The following is a 14,001-nucleotide window of genomic DNA, read 5'->3' on the forward strand; positions in this document are numbered from 1 at the left end:
ACCTGTAAACCACACAATAACCAAATTCTGTAAACTCAGCATTGTAATCCTTATAGAGAATAAACTTTGAATTGAACTGAATTGAATTGAATGAAAATAAGATACCAGATATACTAAGCAAATTTCCTAAATTTGCTTAATTTCCTAAATTTCCTAAATTTGCTTGTAACAGATAAGTGAACTATAGATATGTAGATATAAATCCATATGTATTCCTGTTAACCCTTTGGGGCCTAGTTCCTAGGCCTTTTGTGTATCCATATGCTCTTGCGCTACCGTCCACAGGATGGATATGGGGTGCACAATAAACTAGCCACTTCGCTGGCAAAATCTAAATCTAAAATCTCCTCGGGACAGGAACCACGAGGTCTACACGTGTTCACTTGGAGAACAGCGACTTATTTCCCTTCAGCATTCTCTTAACTTAGTGTTATTATCACCGATTACATTACAATTCAAGGGACGATTTAATGTCTCATAATTATTATGCACTTTAGAGGTCACTCCATTAAGATCTGAGAGCGATGAGTGATGATTAAATCACGGGTATTTTCCCCTGGACACACTCCATAGCGTCGCACCAGTCACCACTGGTTCTACCATTTTTCACTAATTTTACCACTTATTACAGCGGTCCCGTAAATCACGTTCCCTCACTCTTCACCAGGAACAGTTACGACACTTCCTATTATGAAGTGAGGCCTATATTAATCCTTAGGCCGCTGTGAATGCCAATTTCCTGGTCCCATGCTTTCCCAGCCTCTTAACTCCATTCAAAACACTCCTGCTACCGATGCCCCATCTCAACCTCCCCCCCTGCATCAGCGCAGGGACAGAGGTAACCTCTTGGTTCTCTTCCATTTTCAAATACATTTTTTGACCCATATCAACACATTAAACACCTATTAGGCACTATAGCTTTGGAAACTTAAAATATTTTCCACAAGTGGCATATAGCAACAAGGGATATACCAACAAGTGTTGGATGAATTACATACAACTGAGGAGGAGGTGGAGAAGCTCCTAAGTGACCTTGATACCTCAAAGGCGGTGGGACCGGACATCTCTCTGTGGGTCCTTAGAGAGGGAACAGGGACACTATGTGTGCCACTAACCAAAATCTTCAATACTTCTCTTGAAACTGGGCAACTACCTGAAGTATGGGAGAAGGCAAATGTAGTTCCCATCTTTAAGAAGGGAGACAGAAATGAAGCACTAAATTATAGACCAGTGTCACTGACATGTATAGTATGCAAAGTCTTGGAAAAGATTATCAGGAGAGTGGTGGAGCACCTGGAGCGGAACAAGATTATAAACGACAGCCAGCACGGATTCATGGAAGGCAAATCCTGTGTCACAAACCTACTAGAGTTTTATGACAAGGTAACTGAAGTAAGAAATCAGAGGGAGGGGTGGGTTGATTGCATTTTCTTGGACTGCAAGAAGGCCTTCGACACAGTTCCTCACAAGAGATTAGTACAGAAGCTAGAGGAACAGGCACGTATAACAGGAAGGGCACTGCAATGGATCAGAGAATACCTAACAGGAAGGCAACAGCGAGTCATGGTCCGTGATGAGGTATCACAGTGGGCGCCAGTGACTAGCTGGGTCCCACAGGGGTCAGCCCTGGGACCAGTGCTATTCTTGGTATATGTGAACGACATGACGGAAGGGATAGACTCAGAAGTGTCCCTGTTTGGAGATGACGTGAAGTTAATGAGGAGAATTAAATCAGACGCAGACCAGACAGGTCTACAAAGGGACCTGGACAGGCTGGATGTGTGGTCCAGAAATTGGCTCCTAGAATTTAACCCTGCCAAATGCAAAGTCATGAAGATTGGAGGAAGGCAAAGAAGACTGCAGACAGAGTATAGGCTAGGTGGCCAAAGGCTGCAAACCTCACTCAAGGAGAAAGACCTAGGAGTGAGTATAATACCGAGTACATCGCCAGAAGCACACATTAACCAGATAACTGCTGCGGCATATGGGCGCTTGGCAAACCTGAGAATAGCGTTCCGGTACCTCAGTAAGGAATCGTTCAAGACTTTATACACTGTGTACGTCAGGCCCATACTGGAGTACGCAGCACCAGTTTGGAACCCACACCTGGTCAAACACGTGAAGAAATTAGAGAAAATGCAAAGGTTTGCAACAAGGATAGTTCCAGAGCTAAGGGGAATGTCCTATGAAGAAAGGTTAAGGGAAATCGGCGCTGTATAGCCCTTGTGGCTTTGCGCTTTTTTTTATTAAAATAATAATAATAATAATAATAATAATAATAATAATAATAATAATAATAATAATAAGGGAAATTGGTCTGACAACACTGGAGGACAGGAGGGTCAGGGAAGACATGATAACGACATACAAAATACTGCGTGGAATAGACAATGTGGACAGAGACAGGATGTTCCAGAGATGGGACACAGAAACAAGGGGTCACAATTGGAAGCTGAAGACACAGATGAGTCAAAGGGATGTTAGGAAGTATTTCTTCAGTCATAGAGTAATTAGGAAGTGGAATAGTCTGGCAAGCGATGTAGTCGAGGCAGGAACTATACATAGTTTTAAGACGAGGTATGATAAAGCTCATGGAGCAGGGGGAGAGAGGACCTAGTAACGGTCGGTGAAGAGGCGGGGCCAGGATCTGAGTCTCGACCCCTGCAACCATAATTAGGTGAATTAGGTGAGGTGAGTACACACACACACACACACACACACACACACACACACACACACACACACACACACACACACACACACACACACACACACACACGTGGTAATGCTTTATTTACAGCTAGCAAAGTCAGGGTATTTCTCCAAAATGGTCCGTAATATACCACTGTGGATAAAATACTTAGCCATTTCTTGAACATTTCTGAGTGAGTTGTTTTTAACGCAGGGTGTGACAATAGTCCATCTGGCAAAGTTTACATTTGGTTTAGTCTACATCTGGTGATTGTGATTTAACCTGCCAAAGATACTTGTAACCCAGCCGGAGCCGGGCGGTAGTGACATCCAAGAGTCTGCTTATCTTGTTGGATGCACCATAGACATGTGGCTCCTCCTGCATGATGGAATGATGATAGATGGACTGACTTGTGTCAATCTTCCTAAGTCTTAAGTCAATAAAATTCAGTTGAAGTTCTTTTCGTATTATTGTTCTCAAACTGCTAACTGACAAGCCAAGATTGTAATCTACTCCCTCTTTGAAAGCATACAGCTTAGCCAATTTATCAGTTCTATCATGCATCTGAAGACCAATGTGAGATGGAATCCACAGCATGTGCACTCTGACTCCACTGTCCACAATCTTACCATACCTGTGTCTGGCTTCTGACACAAGCATGCCACAGTTTATACTTAATGAGTTGAGAGCATTTATGGATGACAGAGAATCATTTACAATTAAAGTGTCAATCTTAGATACATGGACGCATTTCAATGCAAGGAGTATGGCAAACAGTTCTGTTTGATGAATAGAGGCCCAGTTATTCTCGAAAAGATGCAGCATGCGACATCCTACTCTGCCGGGGCTCGACAAAGAGAGTCCACCTAGCTTACTTTAGAAGTTCTAATTTCTTTTTCTATTTACATAAGGAACTTTTGTTCCCTGTTCTTTCATCGCCTAGCTTTGGGCAATATATCTTCCCCGGTAACTGGGTAGCAGGGTTCGATACGTCATAAGCGGTCAGTGGCCCTTACAAACCCAACAAGAAAGAGGTGCAGCATGGCGAGTTGGAGAAGCTGAGTGTGTTGGAGCGAGAATGGTGAAGCGGGTTAAGTGCACGGCGGTGAGGGTGTTGTTTGGGGCAGCTGGGTGAGTGAGTCTTAGTGATGACTCACCTCTCTCTCTCTCTCTCTCTTTCTCATGCAGTTAGGTCATCGCTGACATCCACTGTTCCCTCCATAGGCAGAATTGTATGACCCGTGTGGGTTTAGAGCTATTATCTTAACATAGTAATTTCTCCATACAAAGACCACGTTCACCTACACCCATGTCATCCACTTTTCCTAGTGAAAGCCTTTATTGGGACCAAGGACAGCTCTTGAAGGAAACATCTGGATACAGGCTGGCGTTGCCTTGTATTACTCATTGGCACCTTACAACCACATTGGAAATATGCCACACTGACTTTATTAGGTTTTTCTGTGTTAAATTCTATAGAATCTACCCAAGGAATTGGAGTTGTACTCTCTTGGATTGAACCCAGTTACCCCCTATTATCTGTATGCGTCCTACACGTTTAGGGCTTTCCCATAATAATAATAATAATAATAATAATAATAATAATAATAATAATAATAATGTTTACTAAATAAAATAAATTATATAATAATAATAATAATAATAATATAATTTACTAAATAAAATAAATTATATATGAGGCTTAAAAAATTGTTTACTCGTCCACTTTCACTGGTCATCCACTCCCTCTTCACCTTCACTAGCCATCCAACACTTCATTCACCATCATTGGCCATCCATTGCCTTTTCATTCACCTTTGCAGGCCATCCATTACTTCTTCAATCACTTCCACTGATGTCATGCACTGCCACATGGCTTTTATGGATTTTCTTTGGCAAAATCAGTGCTGTATGTCTGTACACCTATTGTATATGTATAAGATACTACATTGTAAATTCTTTTAATAATAAAGTTGAAAGAAGAAAATTTTATTTGGACTACTAATCCCAGAGGGTTAGAAGCCCAAAATAACACAAGAAAACCAATTATTGTAGCTATTTCCACTGGGGTTGTTTGGTCCACTTTCCCAGGATACAACCCTCAGCAGTTTGCTATCACCCAGGTACCTATTGAATGATAGGTGAACAGCAGTAGGTGTTAGACTTAAATAAATGTCTTGCCCCCCCCCACCCCCACTCAGGATTGAGCACAGGTTCATCAGTTGTAAGCCAGACATGCTATCACTGAGCTACGAGGGATCCTGATTTAATTATTTAAATTAAAATAAAGCTATTTCACTCACTGATGTCTCATTCACCTTGATATATAGTATGTTTGTTTTGTTTTAAATCGTTATTGCAAGTAGTAAGTCGGTAGACAGCTGTCACACAATGAGGTACTATCATCCTGCCATATGAGTGTCAACTGAAACCCTAACAACTGTTTTGCACTCTGACTCCATTGCTGATATTTTCTGTCTCATGAATATGTATTATTACAGGTAAATGTTCACATATCTTTTTACATTCATTATAAATTTTACTTTTCAGTGTTTCTTGAAAATTCTTATTTATGCAGTACATCATTTCCTTAACAGTTTATGAGGCTTAGTCTGAAACCAGACTGGGGTTAAGTAATGATGCTCATACCTTTAACGGATATAGCAGATACTGTACGTTTGTTTTATACACAAAATGAAAAGTTTACCATACATTGTAACAATACATATGTATAGCATACTGTATGGGAAGCAGTAATTTACATGCTTCTAAAAGGGAAATGAAGATTTAAGCTGAGATAACTAAAAAAAAGAAGCCATTACATTACTATATAGGCTTCATGATATTCACTATATAGTGCTGTATTGTACAGGTCGGCCATCACTAACCCGGCATCATTGGGAATTGTAGTGTGCTGGATTAGTGAGTTTGCCGGATTACGAAGTGGTTAGGTTAAAATACACTTAACCCTTTCAGGGTCCAAGGCCCAAATCTGGAGTCACGCACCAGTGTCCAAGAATTTTCAAAAAAAAAATTTGTTATTTTTTCTTATGAAATCGTAGAGAATCTTTTTGTGAAGGTAATAAAACAAAAAGTACGAAATTTGGTGGAAAATTGACGAAATTATGCTCTCGCGAATTTTGATGTGTCAGCGATATTTACGAATTGGCGATTTTGCCGACTTTGACTCCCATTTTAGGCCAATTACATTATTCCAATCAACCAAATTCTTAGCTATTTCACTAGTATTACTTCTATTCTATCGATTGAGCACAAGAAATCGCCAAGTCAACTGTTTCAACTACAAAATAAAGTGATCGGAAATTGTTAATTTGGCCAATTTAACACAAAGTTCAAAATATTCCAATTTCAAAATAGGGTCCAGAATGAACAATGTAGGCATTCCTGGCACTAAACTAACATTTCCTCTGTTCATTAGTTATGTTTTGAGGCTTTACAAATAAATTCCATTTTGATTTTTTATTCACATAATGAATTTTTATTCACACCAAAAAATAGAAGATTTACTGTTATGCAATACTGTAATAATTGTATAAATATCATCACCATATTTGTGAATGTATATTAGACCCACCAGCTGGCGTGTATTAGACGTGTGAGGTCGTTTGTTTACTCTTGAATATCGGCAAAAATTTAACATTTCTGCTACTTTGAGCTCAGTTTCAAGCCATTTCCAGTGCTAAAACCAAACAAAATCATCTCTATTTCTGTAATATGTCTTCCATTCTATCAAATGAGACCAAGAAATCGCAAATACAACTATAAAAACATACGAAAAAACACTGCAAAATTGCTGTTTTAATCGAAAAATCATGATTTCATTTTTTTTCTCTCATTATACACAGTGTGCTGCAGGATCTGTTTTATGTGGTGCACACATACCACATAGATGTATTCTCTCATATCTAGGCCCAAATGTACCACTCACAGTTTATCAGAGTGAGCTGAGCTCATGGCGTAGATCTACGGTTTGGACCCTGAACGTAAAGCCGTAGATCTATGGGACGGACCCTGAAAGGGTTAATGAACCTATCAGTAGCAACTCTTTCTGCTACATTCTCCTCATTTTCATCACTGCTTTCTCCTCCACTGGCTTGCTGCTGTGGATTTACAACCATCTGCACAATTTATGAATCAGTATAATGATGAAATTTGAGTCAGTATAATGATGAAATTTGAAATTATGCTAGCCAAAATTAGTGCCGGATTACTGCTGGAACCGGATAACTGATTGCCAGATTAGTGATGGCCGACCTGTACTCATTTTGTTTACTCTGAAAGTGATAGTCTTGTACCATTCTTAAAGTAAAATTTAAATGAGAGGAAATTACTAATACAGGTCGGCTATCATTAATCCGGCAATCAGTCATCTGGTTCCGTCAATTATTTGGCACTAATTTCAGCTAGCATAATTTCAAATTTCCAGGGTTGCCACACCAACCTGCTGCTACTGTGTGGTGGCTCTACTTGCTGCATAAATCATTCCAGTTTCTTTTTCTCCATATATTGTTATAACCTGCTTACTTTTAGCCCTAGAGATGGTTCCAACAAATAAAAGAAATGCTTCTTGTTGTGTAAAGCACATGCACATTTCATTGTCCATAAAAGATAAGGTGGCTTTGAAGCCACTGTCAGTTGCCATGAGCTTAGTCTCGTGATGCAGGGGAATATGCTTTATTATTACACTAATATCAACACTATGGCTTATTTACCTATCACAATTGATCTAATATGACATAATAAACAATATAAGCATAAAAACATGGTAAATACTCCAGAATGAATAATATTTAGCATAATACCGAGAGGTTTGACTAAGGTATGAAGAGGATATGGGATACAAGTACCATCCTCCTATCCCTGTCTTGGGGGCTTATATTAGAAAAAACAGAGTACGTATAGCACAGGGCTAACTGTGATATACACTCGTAATGCACCATGAAACTGAAACGAAAAGCTATTTTCTCTACGTAGATTATCATACATAGCAGCATATGTGTAGAGAACCTCGGATAGCCCAAAAAAGTCAGTGACTTATTTCCAATACATGGCTTGAGCTTGTTCTACAGTGGACCCTTGGGTAACGATTTTAATCCGTTCCAGAGAGCTTGTTCTTAACCGATTTCATCGTTAGCCGAATTAATTTTCCCCGTAAGAAATAATGGAAATCCAATTAATCCGTTCCAGACACCCAAAAGTATTAAATTTTTTTTTTTTCACATGAAATATACATTTTCCTACACAGAAAACAATGAGACATGAATAAATACGTGAAGAATAAATGACACCTTCATTGAAGATTTATTGGTGATTGATGAGATGAGAGGAGGGGTCAGAACTGGTAGCTTCACCATGCCTTATCACACTGTGTATGCCACTATGATTCTTAAATCTCTCAAACCAACCTTTGCTGGCCTTAAATTCACTAACATCAGCACTAGTTCCAGGCATTTTCTTAATGAGATCCACATACAACTGCCTGGCCTTTTCACATACGATTGACTGAAACACTATCTTCTGATAATTGTTTGTTGTTGATCCACACCAAAAAAAATCTGGAACACTCTACCTGAAAACTCTAGAACAGCAGACACATTCATCACCTTCAAAACTACTGCTAGAAAACATCTTATCTCCCTGACACACCCCATCAACTAACTACATAAAAACCACCTGATGTTCCACATTTACACTCATTCATTCACCCATTTGACTGTAAGCACAGAAATACGTATCCTAATCTTAAAATAATGATTCCTAACTAGTCATAAGTTTGCCTGTGATACTCCAATATAGAAACTATGTATTGTGCCAAATCAAAAGCATTCACATTGCTAAACTCATAAACTAGTATTTGTCACTTAGTATTTAGTCACTTAGCATTTAGTCACTTAGTATTTAGTCAACTTACTCCACACTTTGTTATAATTTAGGGTTAAGAATTAATCTAAGTTTGCCCGAAATGCCTAGCCAGGCTAGGTGTTCTAGTGGCCCCCTCTGTAATTAGTATTTTACTACATGTAAACCACACAATAACCAAAATCTGTAAACCCTGCAATGTAATCCTTATAGAGAATAAACTTTGATTTGATTTGATTTGAATAACAGTCTCTCCACATCCTCAAGTATTTGCGATCTCTGTTTTGTAAGCATACTTGCACCTTTTGCAACAACAGCTTCCTTGATTGCCTTTCTGTTGGCCAGGATAGTAGCAATGGTTGATTGGGGTTTCTTATACAACCGGGCCAGCTTGGAGGCACGCACTCCACTTTCATACTTTTCGATTATCTCTTTCTTCAATTCAATAGTATTTCTCACCCTTTTTACCACAGGGTTGGCGCTAGAAGCTTTCTTTGGGCCCATGGTGTCTTATTTAGCAGTTACAAGCACTAAAACAATGGAATAATGCAAAATGTATCGCTTGTATGCATGAAACCGTCCACACTGGCTTGTAAACAATGGCACACTGGCTGTACATACTGGCCGGGCAGCCGCAGGCGGTCCAGGCCGTACGGGTGCGTTCGGGACGAATGTCCTTAACTTGAGTTTTTCATTGTTGGCCGAGCCAATATTTTTACGCAAAAACGCATCAGTATCCGATTTTATTACTATCAGATGGCATCATTACCCGAGAATCCACTGTAAGTGTATATAATTTTTGAGAAATATTTTTTTTCTTAGTTATTTGTCGGGCTCTTATTGAAATTTGGACAATGTATGATAGAAAGATCCTTCTTAACGTTCACCAAAAATGAAAGAAATTGGATGATAAATAACAGAGTTTGCTTCTCAGCCATTAGCTGCCCCTTAGCGGTATATTTTCATATGGTTTTTATGGTTGTATTCTTGTTTTTTTTTTGGTCTCATTTAACCCTTTCAGGGTCCGTCCCATAGATCTACGGCTTTACGTTCAGGGTCCAAACCATAGATCTACACCATGAGCTCAGCTCACTCTGATAAACTGTGAGTGGTACATTTGGGCCTAGATATGAGAGAATACATCTATGTGGTATGTGTGCACCACATAAAACAGATCCTGCAGCACACTGTGTATAATGAGAGAAAAAAAATGAAATCATGATTTTTCGATTAAAACAGCAACTTTGCAGTGTTTTTTCGTATGTTTTTTATAGTTGTATTTGCGATTTCTTGGTCTCATTTGATAGAATGGAAGACATATTACAGAAATAGAGATGATTTTGATTGGTTTTAGCACTGGAAATGGCTTGAAACTGAGCTCAAAGTAGCAGAAATGTTAAATTTTTGCCGATATTCAAGAGTAAACAAACGCCCTCACACGTCTAATACACATCAGCTGGTGGGTCTAATATACATTCACAAATATGGTGATGATATTTATACAATTATTATAGTATTGCATAACAGTAAATCTTGTATTTTTTGGTGTGAATAAAAATTCATTATGTGAATAAAAAATCAAAATGGAATTTATTTGTAAAGCCTCAAAACATAACTAATGAACAGAGGAAATGTTAGTTTAGTGCCAGGAATGCCTACATTGTTCATTCTGGACCCTATTTTGAAATTGGAATATTTTGAACTTTGTGTTAAATTGGCCAAATTAACAATTTCCGATCACTTTATTTTGTAGTTGAAACAGTTGACTTGGCGATTTCTTGTGCTCAATCGATAGAATAGAAGTAATACTAGTGAAATAGCTAAGAATTTGGTTGACTGGAATAATGTAATTGGCCTAAAATGGGAGTCAAAGTCGGCAAAATCGCCGATTCGTAAATATCGCTGACACATCAAAATTCACGAGAGCATAATTTCGTCAATTTTCCACCAAATTTCGTACTTTTTGTTTTATTACCTTCACAAAAAGATTCTCTACGATTTCATAAGAAAAAATAACAAATTTTTTTTTTGAAAATTCTTGGACACTGGTGCGTGACTCCAGATTTGGGCCTTGGACCCTGAAAGGGTTAATAAAATGGAAGATATAGACATATATTACAGAAATGTTCAATTCTTTGCCGATGTTCAAGCGTAAACAAATGACATCACTGTCCAATACGTGTCCGACTGACCAGTCTAACTCGCAGTTACAAATGGGTTGACGTTATTTATACAATTATTACAGTAATGCAGTAGTCTGCATAACAGTAAATCTTCTATTTTTTGTGCGAATAAAAATTCAAAATGGAAAGCAAGAGTAATATAAGAGGGGCCTGGAGACATGACTAATGAACAGAGAAAATGTTATTTTAGTGCCAGGAATGTCTACATCGTTTATTCTGGACCCTATTTTGAAACTGGCATCTTTAGAAATTTGTGTGAAATTGGCCAAATTGCCAGTTTCTGACCATTTTATTGGGTAGTTGAAACAGGTGAATGTGCGGTTTCTTGTACTCAGTTGACAGAATAGAAGTAAGTAAATAAATTTATCTAGGTATACACAAATACAATTAAAAAAATCCTTGCAAGATATGTTCTTGCAAGAGTTGCACTGAGGTGAAGGTTCAGTGCAACGTTTGAATAAACTTTGCTGAATTTAAACAGCACTACAGAAGGAATACTAGCAAAATAGCTATTTGTCTGGTAGACTGGAACAATGGAATGGGCCAAAAATAGGGCGTAAATTGGGTAATCTGGCAAAGTCACTAACATGGCACCCTACAGGTCCCGAGGATGCCAGATTTGTGATGGCCGACCTGTATTAGGAAATGCTTGTTGAAATTAAAATTTAAATGAATAAGCAACATTGCTAAGTTTAGGAAATGTTTAATGATTCTGTGATCACTCTGCCCAAGGAACTCGTCATAAATAGTATTGCTTGAATTAAACTCAACCAATTACTGAAGTTTGTCACAAAGATTATTTCACTAGATCCTCAGGGTAAAGTTCAATTATTATTATCTTGAAATACATAACAGGCATTGTATGAGCCTTATGGGTTCAATGCTTCCCCCGGTTGATGATAATTTACTGGTATACATTAATAGGCAGTGGAACTCATGGTTAATGTGTAGTGAATATTATGCAGAGAGTTCAGAGTAAAGTAAAGTTTATTTCTTTGCAAAGGTTACAATGTGTAATTACAGTTTTGATTTGCTAAGTACAAAGATAACCACTATCATGCCAAGGCATTTCGGGCAAACTAATCCTAATACAAAGTAACTAATTAAAACTCGATAAGATAATAGTAGTACATAGTAACTATACTTGAAACTAGACAAGTAATAGTGGTTAGATGTTCTACAATCTTATTTAAACTTAATACAGGTGAGTAGGGTTCGGTAAAATAAGCTTGAAATTGCACACAAAATCTACCTTACAAGTAATGGTGCAGGTGGTAATATTTTATGGAATGGCAGAAATAAAAGCCAGGAGGTCACATAATAAGACTAATTAGCAGATGTTTTGGCCAATTTGGTTAATATTGAGAAATAGGATGATTTTATGGATTGGCAGAATTAAGAGCCTAGAGGTCACATAATAAAACTAGTTAGCAGATGTGTTGGTTGATTTGGTTAATATTGTGAAATAAGATGATTTTTTAGTAAAGTCCTAAATTTATAAGCCGTCAGGGGATCCTTGACCTGTTCCGGTAGCGAGTTGGAGATTAGAAGTTGTGGGTTACCAGAAATATAATGCAGAGGGCTAAGGAGTGATTCTTGGGGTGGTTTGGGCATTTAGAGACAATATAGAAAAATAGAATGTCTAAGAGGGCAAATAAATGAGAGTTGGAAGGAAAGGGGGATATGAGTCATTCCAAAAAAAAGGATGGAGGGAGGGCCAAAGGAGGCTTTCAGTGCTAGGGGATTGAACATTAAATAGGCTTGTGTGAGAATGTTAGATTAGAGTGGAGGTAAGTGTTTTTTATGACAATGTGCTGTTGAAATATAATCAAGGTAAACTGGTTAGCCAGACTTGAGTCCTGGAGGTAGGAAGTACACAGTACACATTTGATATAACAAAAAATAGCCTGTTTTTTAAGGGGGTGGACTGGTAAGCTGGCGCAAGGCCTCGGTCAAATGACCAAAAGCTCCAGCAGCGGTTCATTATATGACTAAGACCCTCATCAGGAAACATTAGTCCTGTTCCTGAAAAACTTTACATAACCTGCACTTGAAAGAAGGGACATTTGAACTGTAATGTCAACACGCTTCTGGTACCTGAAGTTTACCTGGAGAGAGTTCCGGGGGTCAACACCCCCATGGCCCGGTCTGTGACCAGGCCTCTTGGTGGATCAGAGCCTGATCAACCAGGCTGTTACTGCTGGCTGCACACAATCCAATGTACGAGCCACAGCCCGGTGTTTGAATGAATGATCACAATTTTTTTTTTTGTCACCCTATCACAGTGGAGGATGGCTGGTGTGTTAAAAAGAAAAACAACTCTGCTAAACCTCACAGGATGTGATAGAGTTGAAAAAGGTGGAGATTGAAAAGGGTAGGCTAGGTAATTGGAATGTATTGGAAACCAGGATATAATGGTGCTTTCTGTATGATCCTTGTGGGTTTAGCGCCTAGTTACGATTATAATAATAATTATTCTTTATGCAACTATCAAGAACTCTTCAAAGGGAGTACCTTCATATTGGTGAAGGTCTCTTGATCCAAGGAATTAAAGGTGCCCCTTTGTTGGCTCTGATTTGATTGTGTCCCACTCCTTATACACTGAGTAACCCCCACAGGTTAGCATTTCATCATGAATAATAATGATAATTTGGAACTACAACAGTTTAAACACTACCAGTCCTACTGTTAACTATACAAGCCAGGATATATATTTGCAGCTACTGCCCTGTAACCAAATGAACACTTAGCATCCTGCAACATAGAGATATTATGCGGCTGTCATCCTGCCAATTGCAACTACCATCCTTTGGGCTTATGTTAAGTGCTAAACCCACTGTGTCATTCAGTGCAAGACGTAGTTGAGACTTTATCCTCTGTCTGCTGAGTGCGAGACAGACACACTTTCTATCTGTACTTGGTTAGATGTCCCTTGCCCAGAGAGTTACTCAAGTTATGCACTTTGTCTATGATGTGCACATCGTTTGATTGGTCAGGCAAAGCAATACCGAGTCTAAACAATAATTGTATGGGTGACCATGATCACAGCCTCATCTTTGGCTATGAGGACCTTGAGAAGCCAGAGGCTTTCTGTTTTTTATGGAGTTTAGCCATACTTATATTCTTATTGGGTTTAAAGTGGAACCTCAAATTTCGAACGTATCGCTTATCAAACTTTTCAAAAATAGAACCCTTATTTCGAAGCAACTTTGAAACTTGCTAGTGGTACCCCTGTGGTAAAGAAAG

At 38.6% G+C, this 14,001-nt stretch overlaps 1 protein-coding gene and 1 long non-coding RNA gene across 8 annotated transcripts in view; one reads left to right on the plus strand and one right to left on the minus strand.

Annotated features, from left to right (window-relative positions):
- The window catches only part of LOC138852826 (uncharacterized), a 49,312-nt gene extending 45,482 nt beyond the window's left edge, over positions 1–3,830 (minus strand). The window contains exon 1 of the long non-coding RNA XR_011392103.1: positions 3,713–3,830. This is a non-coding gene — a long non-coding RNA (uncharacterized lncRNA). The remainder of the gene's footprint in view (positions 1–3,712) is intronic.
- The window catches only part of LOC128686346 (glutathione S-transferase C-terminal domain-containing protein homolog), a 70,813-nt gene continuing 60,511 nt past the window's right edge, over positions 3,700–14,001 (plus strand). For 3 of the 7 annotated variants that reach the window (XM_070085917.1, XM_070085912.1, XM_070085919.1), the window contains exons 1-2: positions 3,704–3,827; positions 5,059–5,193. Coding sequence is in view for 2 of the 7 variants with exons in the window: in XM_070085919.1 (XP_069942020.1) it covers positions 5,174–5,193 (20 nt within the window). In the remaining 5 variants the exon portion in view is untranslated. Of the gene's footprint in view, positions 3,828–5,058; positions 5,194–14,001 lie in introns of all 7 variants that reach the window. The other 4 variants (XM_070085913.1, XM_070085914.1, XM_070085918.1 and 1 more) reach the window with 4 other exon arrangements.

This window comes from Cherax quadricarinatus, chromosome 17, assembly GCF_038502225.1.
Source record: "Cherax quadricarinatus isolate ZL_2023a chromosome 17, ASM3850222v1, whole genome shotgun sequence".
In the NCBI taxonomy this organism is placed as follows: Eukaryota; Metazoa; Arthropoda; class Malacostraca; order Decapoda; family Parastacidae; genus Cherax; species Cherax quadricarinatus.